This window comes from Ceratotherium simum, chromosome X, assembly GCF_057802395.1.
Source record: "Ceratotherium simum simum isolate JZ-2026a chromosome X, ASM5780239v1, whole genome shotgun sequence".
NCBI classification, from domain to species: domain Eukaryota; kingdom Metazoa; phylum Chordata; class Mammalia; order Perissodactyla; family Rhinocerotidae; genus Ceratotherium; species Ceratotherium simum.
In genome coordinates this window covers 102,879,861-102,904,460 of record NC_141940.1, presented here as the reverse complement: position 1 = coordinate 102,904,460, position 24,600 = coordinate 102,879,861, and the positions used below count along the sequence as shown (strand labels likewise).

Genomic DNA, 24,600 nt, shown 5'->3' with positions numbered 1-24,600 from the left:
ACTACTCTGTTCTTCTTGAGGCTCTATCATCTTGGCCCCCTCTCTTTTATACTCTCTTGTGGTTCAAGTTTTTCTTTTTCTGTCTGTCCCTTAAATGTTGGTGTTCCCCAAGGTTCTGTCCCCAGGCCAGTCTTCTCCCTCTGCGGTGTAAATTGATCCTTAACTGGAGGAGGAGGCAGGGACCAGACCAACAGAGAGACTGTAGCATAATTTTCTCTTATATGCAAATCCTCTACGTCTATTGCTACTGCATTAATTTAAGCCCTTATTATCTCTTGCTTGGACAGTGCAATAATCTTTTTATTGGTTCCCTCCCTCCATTCTCAAACCAGCCCTTCCATCCACCTACAGCTGCTCAAGTGATCTTTTTGAAATGCAAATAGAACCACATTACTCCTCTGTAAAACCTTTCAATGGCTCCCTATCACCTACAAGACAAAGGTCAAACTTGTCTCCTGGGATTACAAAACCCTCAAACAAATGACCCTTACCTACATATCCACTTTTATCTCTTGTTATCACCTTTCCTCTCTCTCCTTTCCTTTTATCCAATCCCATAATTGCCCATATGAGAATACAAAAACTCTGAAAGGTTAAGTGACTTGTTGAAGGTGACATAGCTAGTCAGTGAAAGAGGCATCACAAAAATGCAGGTTTCTTGACTCCAATATTCAGGGTTCAATAGAGTTAAAGAAGATATGTTTCCATATACAGAAATTTAAGGAAAATGATTAGGTTTATTATAATTGCACTTTGAAGAACATAAAATAATCTCCTTGATGATTATAGCATGATTGGAAAATTATTGCGTATAATAAAGCAAGACATTGCCAAACAAAGATAAGAGAAAAAAATACGTTTGGTTTATTAAAAAAAAATCACTGAACAATTTACTCCTAAGTATGAATTAATGTTCTATAAATCTTTATTGGGAAAAAGAAACAATTTCTTTCTTGTTTGTGTGAATTAAAATGACCTATAAAACCTCTTTATGGATTTATAATAGAAATGTTAAAATATCTATAAGGAAGCTATTTCAAAAGTAAAGCCTCTCACTATTAACTTCAAGACTCATCTATTAAACCTCTGACATTACCAAACAACTCTGTTTCACAAGGTAACACTCTATACAGGGACACTATTTAAGAAAACGGCCCTCATTTTCCAGCTTACTGGAAATGATTAATCTTTTCAATAGCTTTGAGGACTACGTACCAAAGCTGTTACTTTTTTGTCCTCTCAACAATGACTACAAGCTGAGAGCAGGCTAGTAAATGTGTTATCGGCCAACCCATTAGACTTCCATTATTTTCTGTCTTACATGGCTTCATGTAATGAATTTTTATAATTAAACTAATGGCATGCAATTTATTTTTCCCCCTCTTTACTTTCAGGCCCCATTTCTCTTCCAGCTTCTTTGGAATAAGTTTTATACAAAAAGAAGGGAGGAGAGCCCTCCAAGTGCTTCATTACCTTAATTTCATTATGACATTTTGGAAAGCATTCTCTTTATCTGGGCTCTCTCTTTAATTTGCTGACTTTATTAAAAGGCTTAAGCAGTGTTGTAATTAACAAATCATCCAGCTACCCCAGGCATCTAAGAAGTCTGGTTGAGTGAGTGTGGAAATGGTTGGGTAGCAATGACTCCAGAGAGGATGCCAGAGGACAGATCCCCAGAAAGTGGTATTTTCTTGGCTATTTTTCAAATCCCATGAGCCTACTGTGGTAGACTGCATGATTCTTCACAAATACTCAGTGCCTCTTCTTGCCAGAGGATTATCTAGCTGCACCCCACTGAATCAGAGATGGCAACGTAACTGATTTTGGCTACTTGTCACTTGTAGGCAGAAGGTTTAAGAGCTAATGGCATTATTCACTATGTTCCCTGCCTCTTTGATCATGGGAGTATGCATCAAGATGCAACTGTCATCAGCCATGGTCTCTGAGTGACTAAATTAAGTAGAACCTCCTTGTGAATCTACAATGGATATGTAACATGAACAAAATATAAACTTGGTGTTAAGCCTCTAGATTTGGGGATTGTTTGTTACTATGGCATAACTTAGCCTATCCTGACATACCAATTCAGGTACAACCCTGACTCAGAGTAGGGCAATTCTACTATCTCCAGATAGTCTGGGGCCAGGAATAGAATAAGCTAGTATAATGACACATAAAGAATAGGTTCTGTTGCTAATAAATGTTTAGAAACTATGTTTCTAAAGCAGTTTATAAACTTGAAGAAACAAGGAAAGATCTGTAGTCTTAACGATGGGCAGGTATGCCTTTTGAAAGCAACTTTTTTGAGATATAATTTACATACCATAAAATTCACCCATTTAAAGTGTGTAATTCAGTGGTTTTTAGTATATTCACAAGGTTGTGAAGCTATCACCACAATCTAATCTTGGAACATTTTCTTTAGCCCCAAGAGAAACCCCATACCCGTTAACAGTCAGTTTCCACTGTCCGTTCTCTCCCTGCCCCAGCCTTCACTGGATATTTCACATAAATGGACTCACAATATGTGGTCTTTTGTGACTGGCTTCTCTCTCCTAACATAATGTTTTTGAGGTTCATCCATGTTATAGCAGGTACCAATACTTTATTCATTTTCATTGCCCCAAAATATTCCATTGCTGGATACACCACATTTGGGTTGTTTTCACTATTTGGCTATTATAAATAATGCTGCTACAAACAAATGTTTAAAGGTTTTGTGTGGCCATATGTTTTCATTTCTCTTGGGTATATACCTCAGTATGGCACTGTTATGTCATATAGTAATTCCATGTTTAATATCTCCAGAAACTTCGAAACTTTTTTCCAAAGTGGTTGCACCATTTTACATTCTCACCAGCAATGTATAAGGGTTCCAATTATTTCACATCCTTATTAACACCTGTTATTGTCTGTCTTTTTTTATTTAACTATCCTAGTGAGTATCAAGTGGTATCTCATTGTGGTTTTAATTTGTATTTTCCAATGACTAATGATGTTGATCATCTTTTCATGTGCTTATTGGCCATTTGTACATCTTTTTTGAAGAAATGTCTAATAAAATCCTTTGTTGATTTGTAATTGGGTCATTTATCTTTTTTGTTATTGTTGAATTGTAAGAGTTCTTTATATATTCTGGATATAAGTCCCTTATCAGATATATGATTTGCAAATATTTTCTCCCACTCTTTCTCCCACTTCACTTTATTTAGGATATTTCTTGCAGCACAACAGTTTTTATTTTGATGAAGTTCAATTTACATATTTTTTCTTTTGTCACTTTTGCTTTTGAGGTCATATCTAAGAAAACATTGCATGACTCATTGTACTCCTATGTTGTCCTGTAAGAGTTTTAAATTTTAGTTCTTATATTTAGCTCTATGATCTATTTTTGAGTTAATTTTTGTGTATGGTGGGGTCAACCTTCACTATTTTGTATGTGGATATTAATTATCCAAGCACGAGGTTTTGAAAAGACTAATCTTTTCCCATTGAATTGTCTTGGCACCCTTGTCAAAAATCAATTGACCATAAATGCACGTGTTTAGTTTTGGACTTTTAATTTTATTTCATTGATCTGTATGTCTCTCTTCATGTCAGTACCACACTGTCTTGATGACTGTAGCTTTGTAGTAAGCTTTGAAATTAGGAATTGTGAGTCTTCCAACTTTATTCTTTTTTCAAGGTTGTTTTTGCTATTCTTTGTCCCTTGTATTTCAGTATGAATTTTAGGATCCACTTGTCTATTTCTGCAGAAAATCCAGCTAGGATTTTGATAAGGATTGCATAGAGTCTGGAGATTAGTTTGGGGATATTGCTATCTTAACAATATTAAGTCTTTTAAGCTGGGAATATGGGATATTTTTCCGTTTATTTAGATCTTCTTTAATTTCATTCCATAGTGCTTTGTAGTTGTCAGTGTGTAAGTCTTACATTTCTTTTATTAGTATTTTATTTTTTGATGCTATTATAAATGGAAGTTTTCTGAATTTCATTTTTCAGATTATTCATTGCTAGTATATAGCAAAACAATTGATTTTTGTATTTTGATCTTGTATCCTGCAAATTTGCTGAAGTTATTAATTCTAATATTTTTAGTGTATTCCTTAGAATTTTCTTTTTTTTTTTTTTAATAATTTTTATTTACTTATTTATTTTCCCCCCAAAGCCCCAGTAGATAGTTGCATGTCATAGCTGCACATCCTTCTAGTTGCTGTATGTGGGACGTGGCCTCAGCATGGCCGGAGAAGCAGCACGTCGGTGCGCACCCGGGATCCGAACCCGGGCCGCCAGCAGCAGAGCGTGCGCACTTAACCACTAAGCCACGGGGCCGGCCCTCCTTAGAATTTTCTGTATACAAGATCATGTCATCTGCAAATAGATATAATTTTACTTTTTCCTTTCCAACCTGGATGCCTTTTAGCTATTTTTCTTGCCTAATTGCCCTAGCCTACACTTCTAGTATATTGGTAAATAGAAGTGGTGAGAGCAGACATCCTTATCTTGCTCCTGATCTTAAGGGAAAGCATTCAGTCCTTCACTACGATGTTAGTTGTGGGTTTTTCTTAGATGTCCTTTATCAGATTGAGGAAGTTTCCTTCTGTATTATTTTCCTAGGACTGCCATGACAAAGTACCACAAACTGGGCAGCTTAAAACAATCAAATTTATTGTCTCACGGTTCTGGAGGTTAGATCCAAAATTAAGGTGTCAGCAGGCCATGCTCCATCTGAAACCCATAGGGGAGAATCCTTCCTTGCCTCTTCCTAGCTTCTGCAGGTGGCTGTCAATCCTTGGTGTTACTTGACTTGCAGATGCATCACTTTAATCTCTGCCTCTATTGTCACATGGTGTTTTCCTTGTGGTCAGTGTGTTTAACATGGCATTCTTCTCTCTGTGTATGTGTCTTGTCCTCCTCTTGTAAGGATACCAGTCATATTGGATTAAGGGCCCACCCTACTCCAGTATGACCTCATCTTAACTTGATTACATCTGCAAAGACCCTACTTTCAAATAAGGACACATTCACAGGTATCAATGGTTAGGCCTTTAACATATCTTTTAAGGAAACACTATTCAACCTACAATATCTTCTAATTTGTTAAGTATTTTTATCATGGAAGGGTTTTGGAATTTGTCAAATGTTTTTTCTGTAACTATTGAGATGATCATGTAGTTTTTGCTCTTTATTCTACTGATACAGTAAATTACATTGATTAAATTCTGTATGTTAAACTAACCTTGTATTCCTGAAATAAATCTCACTTGGTTATGGTATACAATCCCTTTAATATGTTGCTGTATTAGGTTCGATAGTATTTTCCTGAGGCTGTTCAAGTCTATATTCATAAGGCATATTGGTCTGTAGGTTTTTTTTGTTTCCCTGTGATATTTTTGGTTGTGAAATATTCCTCTTCTATTTTTTTGGAAGAATTTGTGAAAGACTGGTATTAATTCTTCCTTAAATGTTTTGTAGAATTTACCAGTGAAGCTATCTGGGCCTGAGTCTTTTCTTGGGAGAAGTTTTTAAATTACTGATCCAATTTCTTTACTTGTTATAGGTCTATTCAGATTTCCTATTTCTTTCATTCCTTATATCCTCTTATAATCCCCTTTTTATTTCTATAAAGTTAGTAGCACTGTATCCTCTTTCATTTCTAAAATTAGTAATTTGTGCCTTCTCTCTATTTTTTACCTTAGTCAGACTAGCTAAAGGGTTGTTAATATTGTTGATCTTTTCAAACAACCAACTTTTGGTTTTGTTGATTTTCTCTTCTCTATTTCATTGATTTCATTCTAATCTTTATTATTCCTTCCTTCTGTTTGCTTTAGATTGAATTTTCTCTTCTTTTTCTAGTTTCTTGAAACTAGAAGGTTGAGTTACTAGTTTGAGATCTTTCTTCTTTTTTAACATAGGTATTAACAGTTGTAAATTTCACTCTAAGCACTGCATTAAGTTACATCTCATAAGTTTTGGAACATTGTGTTTTTATTTCCATTCATCTCAAAGTATTTTTGCATTTCCTTTGTGATTTCTTCCTTGACTTACTGGTTATTTAAGAATGTGTTGTATCATTTTCTCATATTTGTAAATTTCCCAAATTTACTTTTGTTATTGATTTTTAATTTCATTCAATTATGGTCAGAGAATCTACATTGTATGATTTCAATCCTTTTAAACGTATTGAGACTTCTTTCATGGCCCAGCATATGGTCTATCCTGGAGAATATTCCATGTGCAAATGAGAAGAATATGTATTCTGTTATTATTGGGTGAAGTGTTCTATAGATGACTGTTAGGTCTTGCTAGTTCATAGCGTTTTTCCAGGTCTTCTATTTCCTTGTTGATCTTCTGCTTAGTTGTTCTATCATTAAAAGTGGGGTATTGAAGTCTCTGTTTTTGTTGAATTGTATATTTCTCCCTTCAATTCTGTCAATTTTTGCTTTACATATTTTTCTTAATTTTTCTTTCTTTTCCTCAGAGTGGATTATTCCTATTGACCTATCTTCAAGTTCACTGATTTTTCTGCCAGCTCAAATCCGAGGTTGAGCTCTTCTAGTGAAAATTTCCTTTTAGTTATTGTACTTTTAAACTTTAGAATCTCTATTTGGTTTCTGTTTGTAATTTACATCTCTTTATTGATATTCTCTATTTGGCAAGACACGCACTTAGCCTTCTAGATCCCCCAGGAATATGTCAGAGTGTTTCAAAGTCCCCTGAGGACATCTCATTCCCTAGATCTTCCCTTTAACTTTTTCTCCAGACCGGTGATTATCTCAACTGGTATCGCAGCCTCAGGCAGTTGCTATTTAAACAACTGCTGATTGTTTTGTATAAATACTCTGGGGATAGGGCTTTTCCTAGGGAGTTAGCTCAAAGGGAGGTCAAATAATGACAAGGCCTTCTGTACAGGTTTGTTTTAGGGAACTGCAAGACAGGTCAAATGGTGACAATGCTGTGGGAATGAAATGAGTCTTTTTGAGGAACTCCTATCCTGGTCCTCCCTCTCTGGTGGCTGTAAGGCTGCTGATTTTCTAGGCTACTGTAGTGCTGGGAGAAAGTGATGGGAATAGGCCAAGTTAAAAAGTGTCAAACCCTGCTGTTCTTACTGAAGTTCAGCAGTTTACATATTGCTGCCAACCTTCAGTTAATTTCGAGTTCAGAAAAGGCAATTTTGATAATTTGGCAATTTTGTTGCTTTTATGGAGGAGTGGATATATAGAGTTGCCATATTATATTTTCAAGCATGGTATAACTTAAACTGTGAAAAGGAAACAAAGCAAAATGATGCAATCACAGCACAATGCTATTCAAGTCTTGGTGACTCTGTGTTAAATATTTATATTGTATAGCAGAACCTGAGGAAACTGGTCCACTACTTCCTGTGCTCTATCAGTGCTGTAGGAAGCACTCTGTTTCATGCTTTGAGAAGTTTAATAGCTTCATACATACTTTGGGAGGAAAAGTACTATTGGTTATTGATTCTTTCTCCTTAATCACGTGGAAGCTTTAGGGGAGAACAAAAGAGAATTAAAAAAGTGCATGAAGAAACAGCAGACCCTGGCAAGAAGATTTCTGATACTGTTTTATATTGTTGTATCAGAAATCCGAACCTCAAACTGAAGGAAGTAAATTATATTAAAAATTTAAAAGTTAATACCTTAGAGACAGGCACCTCCACACCCTAAGGATTCCTGGTATAAGGGGGAACGTTTATCGATCCTGACTGACTCTATTCATAGAAGACTCGCCCTAAACTGTTCGGGGAAAATTGAGAACAAGAGAGTGCTCCAGAGGGATAAGTTTGGGAGGGTCGGGGTGGAGGGGGTCCAGATGGGGACGCGTGTGTGTAACCTGATAATTGCTTTGCGCCATAGCAATTCGCCATAAAATGTAACTGTTTAAATGTTTTAAATTAGCCTATCATGTAAGACCGCGCCAACCTTTTCCCGCTTTATGCTTCCGAATCCTATAAAAGAGCTTGTCCCTTAAGGCTGGGGGGTGACCCCTCTGTCTCCTGCGAGAGATACGTGTCGACCCGGAGCTCCGCTTAATTAAAACCTCGTGCATTTGCATCAAGCTCGGTCTCCTGTGTCTGTGGGTCCGCGCCTTCCCGAGACTGGAGTTGGATTTCCTTTTTGGAATCCTACATTTGGGGGCTCGTCCGGGATCTGCGCGGTCACCCCAGACTCCGAAGACCCCTTGGAGGTAAGCCTGAGTGACTGGGTGTGCGAGTGTGTGCGGCGCCGCGAAGCATTGCTTTGGTCTCGGTATCTGGGCAGCCGCCGCTTCGGGCCGAGAGGGCCCAGCGGCTGCAGTGGCAGACGTGCTGGGAACTGCAGGCTGCAACCCTGGGGGACGCCCCAAGGGACAAGGGGAGTCAGGAAAGCCTGACTACCCCCTTTCAGGTAGAAAAAGCGGCACTCTTTTTCCCAGGAGGACACGAAAACCCCTCCCGTCTGAAACCGCCTTGGGTTGCCTTGTACAGACACCACCCGGGCAAAGTTGTTTTTGTCTTGCTGTGTTTTTGATGTTCATTGTTCTGTTTTTGTTCGTTACGTGGACCTCATTTGACGGGATGGGACAGACTATGACGACCCCCCTCTCTTTGACCTTAGACCACTGGACTGAAGTGAGAGCGAGCGCCTGATTTGTCGGTAGAAATAAAAAAGGGCGTTGGCAGACTTTTGCGCCTCTGAGTGGCCCTCCCTCAATGTGGGTTGGCCCCCTGAGGGCGTTTAATCTAACTGTTATCCTCGCGGTGAGGGCTATTGTTTTCCAGGAGAAACCGGGGTCCCATCCTGACCAACGACCATATATTACAGTGTGGCAGGATCTGGTGCAGAACCCACTCCCGTGGGTTAAGCCATGGGTAAAAGCAGAAAAACTAAGCCCCCGAGTCCTGGCGCTGCAGGATGCGGAGACACGGCAAAAATCGAAATCAACTCGAACAGCGGAGTCGGAGACCCCTTCGGCCCCCCCCGGGGTCTACCCTGAGATTGAGCCTCCTCCCGAATGGCCCCCTTTCTCGCCTCCCCCTTTCCCCTCCCCCCCTCCAGGATCGCAATCAGGGCGGAGGCGACTGGCTCGGGTCCCTCCGCTGGAACCCGAAGCCGCCGCGGAGCCACTCCGGACGGGCCTGATACCACGGTGGCGCTCCCGCTAAGAGAGTATGGAGCTCCTGCGGGGCCCAACCAGCTGTCACCCCTCCAGTACTGGCCTTTCTCTTCCTCAGACCTGTATAACTGGAAAAATAACCATCCCCCCTTTTCAGAAAACCCCGCCGGATTAACCGCCCTGATCGAGCTCCTAATGCTTTCCCATCAGCCCACTTGGGATGACTGTCAACAGCTCTTACAGGCACTCTTCACCACGGAGGAGAGAGAAAGAATCACACAGGAAGCAAGAAAGAATAGCCGAGGCACCAACGGGCAGCCGGCAGCGATAGCTGAGGCGGAAGAAGGGTTTCCGCACAACCGACCCAACTGGGACTATAACACGGCTGAAGGTAGGGGGTCGCTGTCCGCTTACCGCCGGGCTCTAGTGGCGGGTCTCCGGGGAGCCGCAAGGCGGCCCACCAATTTGGCTAAGGGAAGAGAGGTTCAGGAAGGACCCACTGGACCGCCCTCCGTTGTTCTAGAACGATTGATGGAGGCTTACATAGGTACACGCCCTTTGATCCGTCCTCGGAAGGGCAGAAGGCCTCTGTCATTATGGCCTTTATTGGACAGTCAGCCCCAGATATAAAGAGGAGATTACAAAGGCTAGAGGGGCTGCAAGACTACGACCTGCGGGACGTAATAAAGGAGGCTGAAAAGGTGTATCATAAAAGGGAGAGTGAAGAGGAAAAGCGCGAGAGAGAGAGAAGGGAGGCTGAGGAGAGGGAAGACAGGAGAGACAGGAGACGAGAAAAAAAACTAACTAAAATACTGGCCGCAGTGATAAAAGCGACAGGGCCAGATCACAGACAGTCAGGGAACCTGGGCAACGCCCCACGACCAGGCTCACGCAGACGGCAACCCTTGGACAAGGACCAATGTGCCTATTGTAAGGAGAGAGGACACTGGGCAAGGGAATGCCCCAAGAAAAGGGCCACACCCAAGGTGTTGTCTTTAGGAGAGGGCGAAGAATAAGCGGGGGCGGGGCTCGGGCCCCTCCCGAGCCTAGGGTAACCCTAACTGTTGAGGGGACCCCTATGAGTTTTCTGATTGATACTGGGGCTGAATATTCAGTACTGAAGCAACCTTTGGGGAAATTAAAAACTAAAAAGACTCTGGTTGTTGGAGCCACTGGGCAGAAACAATACTCATGGACTACTTCCCGGACAGTGGACTTGGGGAAAGGAAGGGTGTCCCATTCCTTCCTAGTGATTCCTGAATGCCCGACCCGTTGCTAGGTCGAGACCTTTTAACCAAACTGAAAGCTCAAATAGATTTTGCTCAACCTCGGCCTACAGTATCCTGGTCCGCACCTACCACCATGATATTGGCCCTGGAGCTAGAGGAAGAATATCGGCTCCATCAGCAGCCTAAGCCTAGAGCTCGGCTCAATACCGATAAGTGGCTGATCGAATTTCCAACGGCATGGGCTGAAACCGGGGGACTAGGGGCTGACTCACGAGAATTCCCCCAGTCGTGATAGATCTTAAGGCCGGAGCCCTCCCGATAAGGGTGCGTCAATACCCAATAAGCAAAGAGGCCAGAGAAGGAATCCGCCCCCATATCCAGAGGCTGCTCCAACAAGGAATCCTGGTTCCTTGCCAGTCTCCTTGTACACCCCCCTCCTGCCTGTAAAAAAGCCTGGAACTAATGATTATAGGCCGGTCCAGGATTTGAGAGAAGTAAATAAGAGAGTGCAGGATTTACACCCTACCGTGCCAAACCCATATAACCTACTCAGCTCCCTCCCCCCATCACGAAAATGGTACACTGTCTTGGACCTGAAAGATGCATTCTTCTGTCTACGGCTTCACCCAAAAAGCCAATTACTTTTTGCTTTCGAGTGGCGCGACCCTGATATGGGGATCGTTGGACAACTGACTTGGACGAGACTACCTCAAGGTTTTAAAAACTCCCCTACCCTGTTTGATGAAGCCCTCCACAGGGACTTGACTGATTATAGGGTTAAAAACCCTCAAGTGACTCTTTTACAGTATGTAGATGATCTACTGTTGGCGGCGGAAACCCGGGAGACTGTGAAGAAGGGACCAAGCGCCTCCTGGCCGAGTTGGGTGAGTTGGGGTACCGGGCGTCGGGAAAAAAGGCACAGTTGTGCCAGGAAAAAGTAGTCTACTTAGGCTACACACTAAAGGACGGCCAAAGGTGGTTAACCGACGCACGGAAAAAGACTGTGACCCAGATTCCGGCCCCAACCTCCGCTCGCCAGTTAAGGGAATTCCTGGGGACAGCCGGCTTCTGCCGATTGTGGATCCCTGGGTTTGCTACCCTGGCTGCTCCACTGTACCCATTGACTAAGGAAAGTGGGAACTTTGTCTGGACTCTAGAGCACCAGAAGGCTTTTGAGACTCTAAAACGGGCATTATTAGAGGCACCCGCGTTGGCCCTACCAGATTTGACCAAGCCCTTCACCTCGTATGTAGATGAAAGAAAGGGAATCGCCCGGGGAGTCCTAACTCAAGCCCTTGGGCCCTGGAAGCGCCCAGTCGCATATCTATCAAAAAAACTGGATCCGGTAGCCAGTGGATGGCCCTCCTGCTTAAGGGCAATCGCCGCCACTGCCCAGCTGGTAAAAGATGCAGATAAGTTAACTCTGGGCCAACAGATAACCGTAGTAGCCCCCCATGCCTTAGAAAGCATTATCAGACAGCCTCCAGATCGATGGATGACTAACGCCCAGATGACTCACTACCAAAGTCTGCTCCTAACTGAGAGAATTACCTTCGCCCCACCGGCCATCTTAAACCCGGCCACACTACTGCCCGAAGCAGATGATGAAATACCTGTTCACCAATGCGGCGACATCTTGGCATCAGAAACGGGGACCCGACCCGATCTGCCGGATGAGCCATGGGCTGGGGCCCCTAATTGGTACACCGACGGCAGCAGCTTTATGGCAGAAGGTAAGAGGATGGCTGGGGCTGCTGTGGTAGACGGGAAAAAGACTCTGTGGGCAAGCAGCTTGCCGGAAGGGACTTCTGCACAAAAGGCTGAGCTTATCGCCCTGACACAGGCGTTAAGGTTAGCTGAAAATAAGACTGTGAATATATACACGGACAGCAGGTATGCCTTTGCTACTGCCCATGTTCATGGGGCTATTTATAAACAAAGAGGGCTGCTTACCTCGGCCGGAAAAGATATCAAAAATAAAAGAGATTCTGGGCCTCCTAGAGGCTATACATTTGCCTAAAAAGGTGGCAATCATCCATTGCCCAGGTCATCAGAAAGGCACCGACCCCATAGCTCAAGGGAACCGCTTAGCAGATTTGGAAGCCAAGCGGGCGGCACTAGGACCTATGGTCCTGACTCTCCAGGGAGCTAAGGTCAACAAAACTGTCTCCGGTGGGGAACTAACTAAAGAAGAGAAAGTCCTTTCCGTTGCAGAAGGGCGAGAATATCTATCACATCTACACCGGCTAACCCACTTGAGCCCTCAGAAACTAATTAAAATTATTGAGGCCTCCCCGTACCAGGTACCAGATTTGAGAAAGGCGGCTGAGGAAATTTATAAGGATTGTAGAGCTTGCGCTCTCACAAATGCTGCAGTTACCAAATACCGCACTGGACATAGACTCCGGGGAGACAGGCCCGGAACCTTTTGGGAGATAGACTTTACTGAAATCAAACCGGCCCGGTATGGGAATAAATATCTTCTAGTATTTGTAGATACCTTCTCGGGATGGGTAGAGGCTTTCCCCACCCGAAAAGAGACTGCCTCTGTAGTAGCCAAGAAGATATTGGAAGAAATCCTCCCGAGATTCGGGATCCCAAAGGTAATTGGATCTGACAACGGTCCTGCATTCGTTGCCCAGGTAAGTCAGGGACTGGCCAGTCAACTGGGGATCAATTGGAAATTACATTGTGCTTATAGACCCCAGAGCTCAGGCCAGGTAGAAAGGATGAATAGAACAATTAAAGAGACCCTAACTAAATTGTCCATAGAGACCGGCGATAGTGACTGGACAGCCCTCCTGCCCTTTGCCCTGTTCCGCGCCCGGAACACCCCACAGGGACCCTTAAAACTTACACCCTTTGAAATCCTCTATGGAACCCCTCCCCCTTTGGCACAAATAGGGATACATGACCCTGACATTATACCTTCTATACCTTTGTCAGCCCGCTTGAAAGCACTCGAGGCCGTCAGGCGCGACATCTGGAACCAGCTAAAGGAGGCCTACCAGCCTGGTGATCTGCTCATCCCGCACCAATTCCAGGTTGGGGCCTCTGTCCTTGAGAGACGACATGGGGCGGGGTCACTAGAGCCACGTTGGAAGGGGCCCTACGTGGTGCTCCTCACTCCGCCCCCAGCAGTCAAGGTGGACGGTATAACCTCTTGGGTTCACGCCACACACGTAAAGAAGGCACCCCAGAATGCAGCAGATCTCTGGAAGGTGGAAAAGACTGATAACCCTCTTAAGCTGCGTTTGCGTCATGGGAACGGCGAGCAAGTCGTCAATCCTAATCCCCACGCTCCTCAACTGCTCACGTGGCAAATCGTCTCCCAGGTAGGAGATATAACCTGGTCAATCCAAAAACTGCTTCCCCTTGGACATGGTGGCCAGACTTACACCCTGACCTTTGTAAACTGGCTATAGGAACCCCGACTGGGATTTCATGGGTCGACGAAGGGGGCAAAACAAGCCGGAGGATGCCACTCCCCATCGCAAGGGTAAACTAAAGGCATACCCCTTTTACGTGTGCCCGGTCACCACAGACCTCGTTCAATTGACTCCTGGTGCGGGGGCAAAGAAGACTTCTACTGTAAAAACTGGGGATGTGAAACCAGTGGGACTACTTATTGGGAACCCTCCTCTTCTTGGGATTTAATCAGGGTTAGAGCAAATTATAGCCACCAGATGAGTCGGAGCTCAGAATGCAATACCTGGTGCCACCCCTTAACCATTCAGTTCACAGGGAAGGGAAAAACAATTAAAACCTGGATCGGGAATGGTCATTCATGGGGAATAAGATTGTACAAAGAACGGTACGATGATGGCCTGACCTTCTCTATTAGATTAAAAATAGAACCCCCCGCCAGCAGACCAATAGGGCCAAACGGGATCCTAGCCGATCAGAGGCCCCCTCTGTCCCAAAAATCCCCGCCAGCAGACCGATAGGGTTAAATAGCCCCAAACCCCCAGGTACACCCCATAACCCTAAATGGGGCCGTAGATATGGTCACCAGATCTGCTCTGCGACCACCATCTACGCCACCTCCCGCAGTACCTACTGAGCAAAGATGGCACAGACTGTTTAACTTAGTATGGGGAGCTTACTACGCCTTGAATGATTCCAACCCTGAAATGACTGAATCATGCTGGCTATGCCTAGCGGTCAGCCCCCCTTATTATGAAGGAATTGCCACCATGGGGTCTATAATAACACCCCAGACCACACGACTTGTCTTTGGGGCAAAGAAGGGCGGCTAACCCTAACGGATGTGTCGGGGACCGGTTCAGGACTATGCTTAGGAAAAATTCCCCCAGGCTACCAAGCTCTATGTAATAAGATTGAAGTCAGCCTTCCGACTACTCCTGGTCATTTTTTGGTACCAGGACCCAATAGGTGGTGGGCCTGCACCACGGGCCTAACCCCCTGCATCTCAACTAGCGTATTCAATTCGTCACAAGATTTTTGCGTGCTTGTGCAGTTGGTGCCTAGAATTTATTATCATACTGCCAATATTTTCGAGGATGAATTTGACCAGAGATCCAGATTATGGAAAAGAGAACCAGTATCCCTCACCCTGGCTGTACTCCTGGGACTGGGAGTTGCCGCTGGCGTGAGGGACTGGCACTACGGCCTTAGTCACACGAGAAAGGGGATTAACTGCCTTGAACAATGCTATAGATGAAGACCTCAGGACTTTAGAACACTCCATCTCTAAATTAGAAGAGTCCCTCACTTCCCTGTCTGAAGTAGTGCTCCAGAATAGAAGAGGATTAGATCTGCTGTTTTTAAGAGAGGGAGGACTTTGTGCGGCCCTTAAAGAAGACTGCTGTTTCTATGCAGATCACACAGGGGTAGTCCGAGATTCAATGCAAAGATTAAAGAAAAGATTAGACATGAGGCAGCAAAGCAGGGAGGCGCAACAGAGCTGGTTTGAATCCTGGTTCACTAAGTCCCCCTGGATGACGACCTTACTATCCTCCCTAGCAGGACCCTTGCTGATTCTTTGTCTACTTTTGGTCTTCGGACCGTGTGTTTTCAATAGAATTACTGCTTTCATAAGAAAAAGAGTCAATGCAGTGCATGCTATGATGCTCCAACGCCATTACCAAGCTCTCCCACACAATGAGCCACTGATAGTAGACACGGAAAACTAAGTTCTAAGATTAGAACTAGGGACAAAAGAAGAAGTGGGGAATGAAGGAAGTAAATTATATTAAAAATTTAAAAGTTAATACCTTAGAGACAGGCACCTCCACACCCTAAGGATTCCTGGTATAAGGGGGAACGTTTATCGATCCTGACTGACTCTATTCATAGAAGACTCGCCCTAAACTGTTCGGGGAAAATTGAGAACAAGAGAGTGCTCCAGAGGGATAAGTTTGGGAGGGTCGGGGTGGAGGGGGGCCAGATGGGGACGCGTGTGTGTAACCTGATAATTGCTTCACGCCATAGCAATTCGCGCCATAAAATGTAACTGTTTAAATGTTTTAAATTAGCCAATCATGTAAGACCGCGCCAACCTTTTCCCGCTTTATGCTTCCGAATCCTATAAAAGAGCTTGCCCCTTAAGGTTCGGGGTCGACCCCTCTGTCTCCTGCGAGAGATACGTGTCGACCCGGAGCTCCGCTTAATTAAAACCTCGTGCATTTGCATCAAGCTCGGTCTCCTGTGTCTGTGGGTCCGCGCCTTCCCGAGACTGGAGTTGGATTTCCTTTTTGGAATCCTACAAAACTACCAGTACAGGTTAATTTGCTGGATTAATTTTGTGCAAGTCTAAAAAGTAAAAAAAAAACTGTGAAAGAATTCAGCTTCCATTACTGTACATATCCTTAAGGCAGATAAGGATATTATCTAACACCACCCTTACCCCTAAATAATTAAAAGTATAAGGTTCTACTTTCATATTTGAAAAAGAAGTTATCCCTGATTAGTTTTTTTTCTCGTACAATTTGAAATCCTCAAATAGCTACTATATTTATTATATATAACAAGTTCAACTTTTAAATTAATTACATGATTACAGTATATCTATGTTTCAAGTTCCCTAAAGAATGTCTTCAAAACACAGATATTTTGCAGCCTTGAAAATGTTTAGTTAATAATTTGATAAATTATTCGATTCTTGTCTCAGATAATTTTAAGTATTATATAGCCAGATCAGCTAGGCTCAAACAAGATTTCACTTCTCTATTGAATTCGTGTACTCTTAGCTCAGCCAAGCACAAAACAGCTAATGCCATCACGTTTGAAAAGCTTTTATGCTGAATTTGACACAAAAGCAATCACAAAGCAGACAAAAAAGGAATTTGTCTTTCAAAAGCTGAAAGGGGAAAAAATAAATGACAACTCTGAGCCTGGGTAAATCTTTCCTGACATTGGAAAAGAAAGTTTAAAATCACCAAGAAACAATTTTTCCAAAGAATCCATTGCCAAGTTTGGACCAATCTTAATAGCCTGGGGAACAGGTTGTGAACCAATCAACCAAGATTCTGCCAAATGAAATGAATCCCATGATGATCATTGCTGGCGGTTTTAGGTTCCAATGGCATACCATCTTACCTCCTATGAAAATTAAATGGCATCATTTCTCATAGGATTCTGTCATAGCCTATTGGCAGGGATTTTGATTAGGATGGAAACCCTGTATCATATTCTCTAGCATCTGTCTTTCCATCTTAGAAGAACATCATTGTTTTACCAGGGCCATGGAGAAGATCAAATCAAGTCATGTGGTTAACAAAATCAACTACTTACGCTATGTTTTCGTTTCTGAAAAATTAAGGGTTATATAGGAAAAAAAGAAACTATACATATATTATGGGCATCTCTTAATGAGCTGCTCATTAATTATTGACACAATAGACCATCTATAGTCTGTTCTTTTGCCAAATCAAGATTCTCCTGTTGCTATCTCCTTCTACCCTGGCCATTGTGAAAAAGTGACATAAGTGGAGCCATTTTAAAACAGAGCTGGAGCAGACATTCCAGAGGAACTGCCTTGCTTGTTTTGCTCCTTGGAACTTGGACTGGGCCAAACCTTTGGACGGGCCCAAAACGGTAACTGTTTTACAAGCAGTTGTTTGAGAAGTCAGCAGGGGAACGGACATCCTGATCACAAGACTGATGACTGTGGACTTTCTGAAGACAGAATCAATAACTAATCATGGATAGCCAAGAGCCAGCACCAATGAACTCTTCTTAAAAACATCTTACCTCATTTTCCTACTTTTTCTCATAAAAACTCTGAGCCCCTCTCCTGCAATCAGGACACTATTTGAGTTTCTACTTGAATCTGTGCTCCCTGAATTGTAATTCTTTGATCCCAAATAAACGCTTTGCCTCTTGAACTGGGCTCTGATTGTTATAGGTTGACACTAAGCTTTCAAGATGGACTTCTCCCAGACGCCATCTCAGATTTGATTTCTATTCTGTGAAGAGGTTGTTATTGTCCTCATTTTTTCTCCATTATTTTTTCTAACGAAGAGCAGGAGGTTGTTGAAATGTCCAACCAGTAAGGAAATAGTTAAAGATGGAACTTAATGAAATATCATAAAGAATTAAAAATGATAATTATTAAAAGTTATGTAGCAACACATAAAAATATTTATGCAAAGATACTAAGTTTCAAATCAGAATTCAAAATTTTGTCTTGATGGTGCTCAGGGCAAGCTACCCCAGGAGGCACCACTCTGGTATGCGGATTATTTCGAGCTGAAGACAATAAGGACTCAGAGAACTCAGGAAGAATATTTGAGTTTCCCCTCCCAAACTGCCTAAAGAATTTAAAACAAAAGATCTGTTTCAGGAAGGAGTTATTATCATGACGGCTATAAAGATAATGTAGGATAGAGGTTACAATAGAAAAGGCACCAACAAGCCCATCTTATCGGAAGTTCTGTCTCTCTGGTCACATTCTCTGGATGGCCCTGCGAGGAGTTGCCAGACAATCATTTACAAGGGAAGTCTCCATTTGTAAAGGTATCTCCCTCTCTGTATTGGGAAGAGGGGGGATGACCTCATTTCTAGAAACTTATCAATGTGGAAGATGAGGCCTTAAAACTGCATAATAAACCTTACTCTTGTTTACAGTGCTTTAGTGATAATCTCCTGTAACTGACACCCCCACCCCCAACATCCTCCTTGTCTTTGGTTGAACATGGTATTTAAGACGAGAATTTCTGCTATTGTGTTGAGAAACGCAGTGTCCCTGCTTTCTCCCATGTATACATGTTATTAAACTTGGTATTATTTTCTCCTGCTAACCTGTCTTGTTAATTATTTGGCCAGCCAGAAGAACCTTAAGGAAAAGGGCAGAGGGAGATTCCCCCTCTTCCCCCGACAGTCTACATAATGAAGACAGTTAAAATATGTAGATAAGAAATGAAAGAGATTATAGACAAAGATTAGCAATTATGAATCATTAAAATATCAGAATTGTAGATAATTTTAGTTCAGGTATGGTGACTGGTCTAAATTTTCAAAGAGTATAACAGTCCTGGTGGTTGCCTTTGAAACCATTTCATTTTAACAGTGAGGGTAGTCATCAGCGATGCTGCTGCAGGGGAGGCCGGCTGTTGTAATCACAGCTCTCCAACTCGGTAGAAACAGCCTGATAATTGCCTTACGAGGCTCGCCAGCTTTCTTGCTGATCTTAGGCACACAGACTCAGAAAGAATTCACGGAGCAAGGAGATCCTGGTCAATTACCCCATGTCTCTTTATGTCTCTTTTCACACTTTCTTACTAAAAGAAAACTGTAAGTGATAAGCCAGCTAATATCACTCAGTAGTGATAACACATTAGACATAAAGGCCAGACTTCCATTTTATATGCTCCCTGACTTTTAGAAGAAGTAAAAATTGTAGTTTCATTAAAAATGGAATACAATTTGCGATTTTTCTTTTAGTTTTTCATACTAAAACAGAATACGAAAACTTCTCCCCAGTATACCACTTCATTGCTTTCATTTTCTACCTGTTGGCTTATCAGTAATATAATCTTATTTGTCAATTCATAATTACAGTTGTCTCCCTTTCTGATCCTCGTGGTATTTTCTTGATTTGTTTTAGCCACATAGACAATCGGTAGAAGAGAAAATTTGTGTGATCATCTACACGGGTAATTGCTATGGATTCACATCCCAACTCTGTTACTTTTAAAAGGAGTTACTGAACTTCTCTAGGCTTCAGTTTTCTTATCTGTAAAGTGGGAACAATAATAATACGTTTCATGGAAGCTTTTTGAGAGGACGAAATAAGCCAATATGTATAAAGTGATTAGCACAATTTCTGACAAATAGCAAGTACTTGCTTAATGTTAGTATTAGCATTAGGATTACTTTTAGTTTTAGCATATGGCATTTAGGAAACGGATGGGAAAATTACAGCTTTGGTCATCTTTATCTGTATAATGAACTTACACTGAAGTTGTGGCAATATATATCATTAAATTTCTAAACACATAACACAAAAACATCTGTTTCCACAGATAATGCCTGAGTCGTTTTTATAATATAGTTTTAAACTGACCATTCAAAAGCAAATTTTTTATTTCAAAAGTTTGACAAAGATAACAATTATAATACAATCTTGTCTTTGTTTCAGATGTTTAAAACATCTTACTTTTTTGGATGAAATTGTTTTTTTCTCCTTTCATACTTTCTTTTGCAATTCTTTTTGTCTTTCATTTAAAGCTCTTTGCTCTCCTAACAGCTATTAAACCCTAATCACTCTTGCCATCACTTTAGGATTCTCATAGGTTTTAAGATTATTTTTCATTTGCCAACTTCCAGAGTCTTCTTGCTCTAATCAAATCTATCACTATATGCCTCTCATCTCTCCTTCCCTTCATCTAACTCAAGAGTCCAGTCCAAACTCTTTTTCCCTGTTAATTCCTCCTCATCAGTTAACCACTTTGTTCCATGATCTGCGAGATTCATAAAATCCTAAACTTTTGCAGAGGAAAAAGAAATAGCATAACATACTGAGTACCTTATGGATAAGATCAGAGCCCTCAACAACAATCACATAGATTCTATATTTCCCATAGTCAGACCAGGACTTGGGAAAACAATCATTAGAAATTCTTAATTTATCTATGTTCATCCAATGGAGAGAATCTTAGTGGTAACAAGTATCTCGTGAAAGAAAGAATTTTTATTCATTTAGATGTTGCTTCCAATAGAGGTAATGATAAGTCTGTAAGCTCCTATCTGACTTTCTAACATTCTTGTCACGTAAAAATCTTGTCCTCATAGCAGCTCAAGTCCTTTGGAAAAGAAGCCATGGCAGAGACTGACTAAAAGCTCACTAGTTCATTATTCCCATTTACTCTTCCTCAGATTAAATTGGGAACAAGTTCTGGTCAATGGTATACGGGTGGAAGTGATATACATAATCTCCAGGCCTGCCCATAAAACCCCATGGACAGACTGACCACATTGTCTCTTACTCTCCTGCAATAACCTTGGGCAGCCATGAGTTTAAAATGACAGTTTCACAAAATTGGAAAAGCCTGGATTCCCCAAGTCACCATTTGGGAGAGAGCTCCCAAGAAGGGCCCTTCAACGTCCATTGGACTATGAAACAACCAAGGACTTAACCTTTATTATATTAAGCTATTGAGATTTCAGGGTTTATTGTTCAAATAAACCTAGCATAAATACATATGCTATGTAGCTTAGCATAGTCTAAACACTGACTAATTTAGAAATGGAAGCCACTTCATTCAAGAAAACTGTAAGACTCTTTCTCAGATGACATAGCTAATTTGGGTTTCAGATACTTGTTTAGCAGAAGGCCTTTTTCCAGCAGAAAAAAAGTAGCTATTGAGGGTTTTGATCAAATACTCAGTCTAATCAAGTTCCCACCATATTACTTCTCTGCTTATAATTTCCTAAAGGCTACCCACTGTTTAGCACTTAAGGTCTTTCCAAACTGGCCCATATTTAGTCTTTCCAAACTAAATATGAGGTTTGAAAGGATTCAATGCATGTAAAGCACCATGCATGGTGCTTGATAAAACATAGTCATTAAACAAATTTTATTTCTTTTCCCTTTCTCCTTCTTTTATCCAGAAGAGTTCTAGGCTCTTAAGTGGACAGATATACGATGGAGTTTTGGGGGGAAAGAGGAGGAGGAAGAGAAGGAAGAGAAAAAGTAGAGAAGAAGTTGGGCTGGAGGTCAGAGAATGGGAGGAGAAAGTGAGACTACACCTTATCCCTGCCTTATCCTTACACTCACCCCTCCCTTCTCCATTCAATAATGTAGAAGGGAGTAGACATGTTACTTTTTTTAGACAGGAATTAAGCCCAACTAATTGACTTCATGCTACTACATAAGTATGTACATCAACTTTGAAGTGATCTTAAAGGATGGTACAATGTGAAAACTAGCCCATTATATCCAGATTACTAAACAAAATTAATTTTGATTGATATTAACCATCAATTTTCCTCTAATCTCTACTTTGACTGAAAAGTCTACTGTTCGTTTCAGCTTAAATGTAATTTTCTACTAAACATCATCAAATTTTAATCCATGGTATAATTTTATCCAGTGTAACCAGTATTTTATTTGAAGAACATATCTTTGATACTAACCTTGGTTTCTGTGATTTTCTTTTGGATTGCATCCATTGTGTAGGGACCCTCCTTCCATGACTCAAGCTTGGCTCTGGCCTGCCCCAAGACCTGCTCAGCTTCTTCCTTAGCTTCAAGCCATTGTGTTGAATCCTTTAACATTTCATTTAACTGTTGCCTCCGGTTCTGAAGATGTTCCTGTACTTCATCCCACTGACTCTGAATTCTTTCAACTGGAATAAAAGGAAAAATGAATATATAGGAGTAAATGCTAGTCTGGAGAAGACATTTGAAATTTAACATCCAAATATTATCTCAGTTTATATTACTCATTAAAAAAAAAAAGTTCATTGTGTTACAGCTAGGATGATGGACAATGGAATTCCTTACTTTTGTCAATGGCAAATATGAGCTTCTGTTAAACTATCTTCCTGAAGGTGACCTAGAACATCAGTACTATAGGTAAAAATTGAACTCCGTCTATTCTCAATCCTTAGAGCCAAATATGAATAATCTTTTAGAAAGGTACTATGGCAGAATGCCAAAATCCCTTTGCCCTTACTGTTTCAGTGCCCAACAGCTTGACTTCCACTACCATCACTGGCACTTCATTCCTTGAAGACTTTGTATTGCCACAAAAAGTTTGCTTTGCCATCTAAGTGGCAGGCTAGATACACCAGGGAATTGATGCTTCCCCTCTGCCCACCTCCCAGGAGCAGTCTGTAATCAATGACTGATGGTAGACATTGGGGTATGAATATTCTAGCCCTCTTGATGCTAGGAGAAATAACTGTGAGGCATGTGTTTTACAAGAGTTCCACAGTTTTCTCAGTGGGATAAAGGTCCAGTGGCTCATAATGGTAACCTGCTTGATAATGCACCATCTTTTATTGGCTGCTTTGCCTTACCTGACTCACTTCCTCACTCCCCTATGGATATTTCCCTCAACTCTCCAATAAACCAGTAGCTCTTAGAACCTCTACTTAGGATCTTCTCCTGGGGCATCTTAGAGCAGCTAGGCATACTGGAAACTTCTTGTAACAATATCTAGGAGTTCATGCTGGTTATATTCTATAAGTAAGACAGGCTTATTGTAAGGCTATTTTTTGGTGTCATTGTGAGTCAAAGATGGAGACGCCCTATAGATTCTGGTCTGAAATACTTTATTTTAGAATCTTAAACATGACCACATTATTTTCTCTTTTCTTTAAGGACCACATTATCTTTTCTTTAAGCTGGTTTCATAAAAGGGAAATAATGTCATAGAAAACAAGTAATAAAACCACCATCTACTTTATCCCTTAAGCGAGAAACCTGGCATTCTAGATTTTTTCCTTAAGCCTCAGCAAACACCGTACATAATTGGTTACTAATTTCTCTCATATAGAACTCCTTCCCCCTTTCCACATATTGCCACTGTAGAGCTCTATCATTTTTTACCTATATGACTGCAATAGACTCTATATAGTCTCCCAGCCAATGTAACTTCCACACTGTAGATAGAGTAATAACTAATATAAATCAGATCACCCCATTCCCTCATTTAAACCTTTCAATGTCTTCCCACTGTCCTCTGGACTATCTTAGCTTGATATACATGTTCCTTTGTGATCTGGCCTGAACAATCAGAGAGGTTTATTTACAAAGGAACAAATTACAACATAATCAGAGTGTAGGAAAATCACCAAAGATAATACAAGAAACTAGGCCTTGTAGCAATGGAGCAGTTACTATATTGAGGCCCAAGAAATCAGGGGAAGGAGTAAATGGCCAGAAGCCGAGAATCATGAAGAGAAACCACCTTGAGAAGAGCAGTAACATTTTGTCAAGAGACACAGTCAGCCTGAGGCAACTTCATGGGGAGGGAACTAGGAGAATAAATATCCTGACATTACTCTCTTCAGTTCCCTACCAGGGCTACCCAGTGGCTAAACTAACTAGAAGTCAGAGGGTGCGGAAGACCAATGATGACACAGATCAGCCTCCTAGAGTAGAAAGAAGGATGAACAAATAAAATGTATACAGCATAGAACTGTAAAATTGTGCTTCTTATTTCATGATGTAAGTTTAGTCCTTCTTAATTAACCCTGTTGTTGCCTTCAGAAAGTTGTGAGAATTATGAGTTAAAGCAGTACTTGAATAGTTTGTAAATAAGCATCGGGACTAGATAGACCCTACAAGACTAGTGATTGTGAAATGGAACAAGAAGCTGGGACCTAGAACAGGTAAAACCAAGTAAGTGGCACTCATTATGCTTTGATCAGGTTCATTTCTGTTTGGGTGTTTGCTATGTGTTGCAAAACCAGTCAGCATATTATATTCCAACTTTGGTTAACATGTCAACTCCTGTTTAATTGTCAGTCTCTCCCTATAATCTTTTAGCGCCATTCTTTTTTGTTTGTTTCATTGTTGTTGCCCCACTGGGTAGTGCAGCACCTATTATAATTGAGATTTATAGTTATTGATTAGTCTTCTATTTAATCTTAAGTTTACAAAATTAACAGTGTAAATGCTATTATAAGAAAGCTGTTTAAAATATAAATCAAAATGTCTTTAAGGGCCGGCCCCGTGGCTCAGCAGTTAAGTGCGCGCGCTCCGCTACTGGCGGCCTGGGTTCGGATCCCGGGCACACACCAACGCACTGTTTCTCCAGCCGTGCTGAGGCCGCGTCCCA

General features: G+C 41.6%; 1 protein-coding gene across 4 annotated transcripts in view; it reads right to left on the bottom strand.

Annotated features, from left to right (window-relative positions):
* LOC101392552 (dystrophin) overlaps nucleotides 1-24,600 on the bottom strand; it is a 760,070-nt gene that overhangs the window by 524,822 nt on the left and 210,648 nt on the right. For all 4 annotated transcript variants that reach the window (XM_004435057.3, XM_087426760.1, XM_087426761.1 and 1 more), the window contains exon 8: nucleotides 21,948-22,159. In XM_004435057.3, coding sequence (XP_004435114.2) covers nucleotides 21,948-22,159 — 212 coding nt within the window. The remainder of the gene's footprint in view (nucleotides 1-21,947; nucleotides 22,160-24,600) is intronic.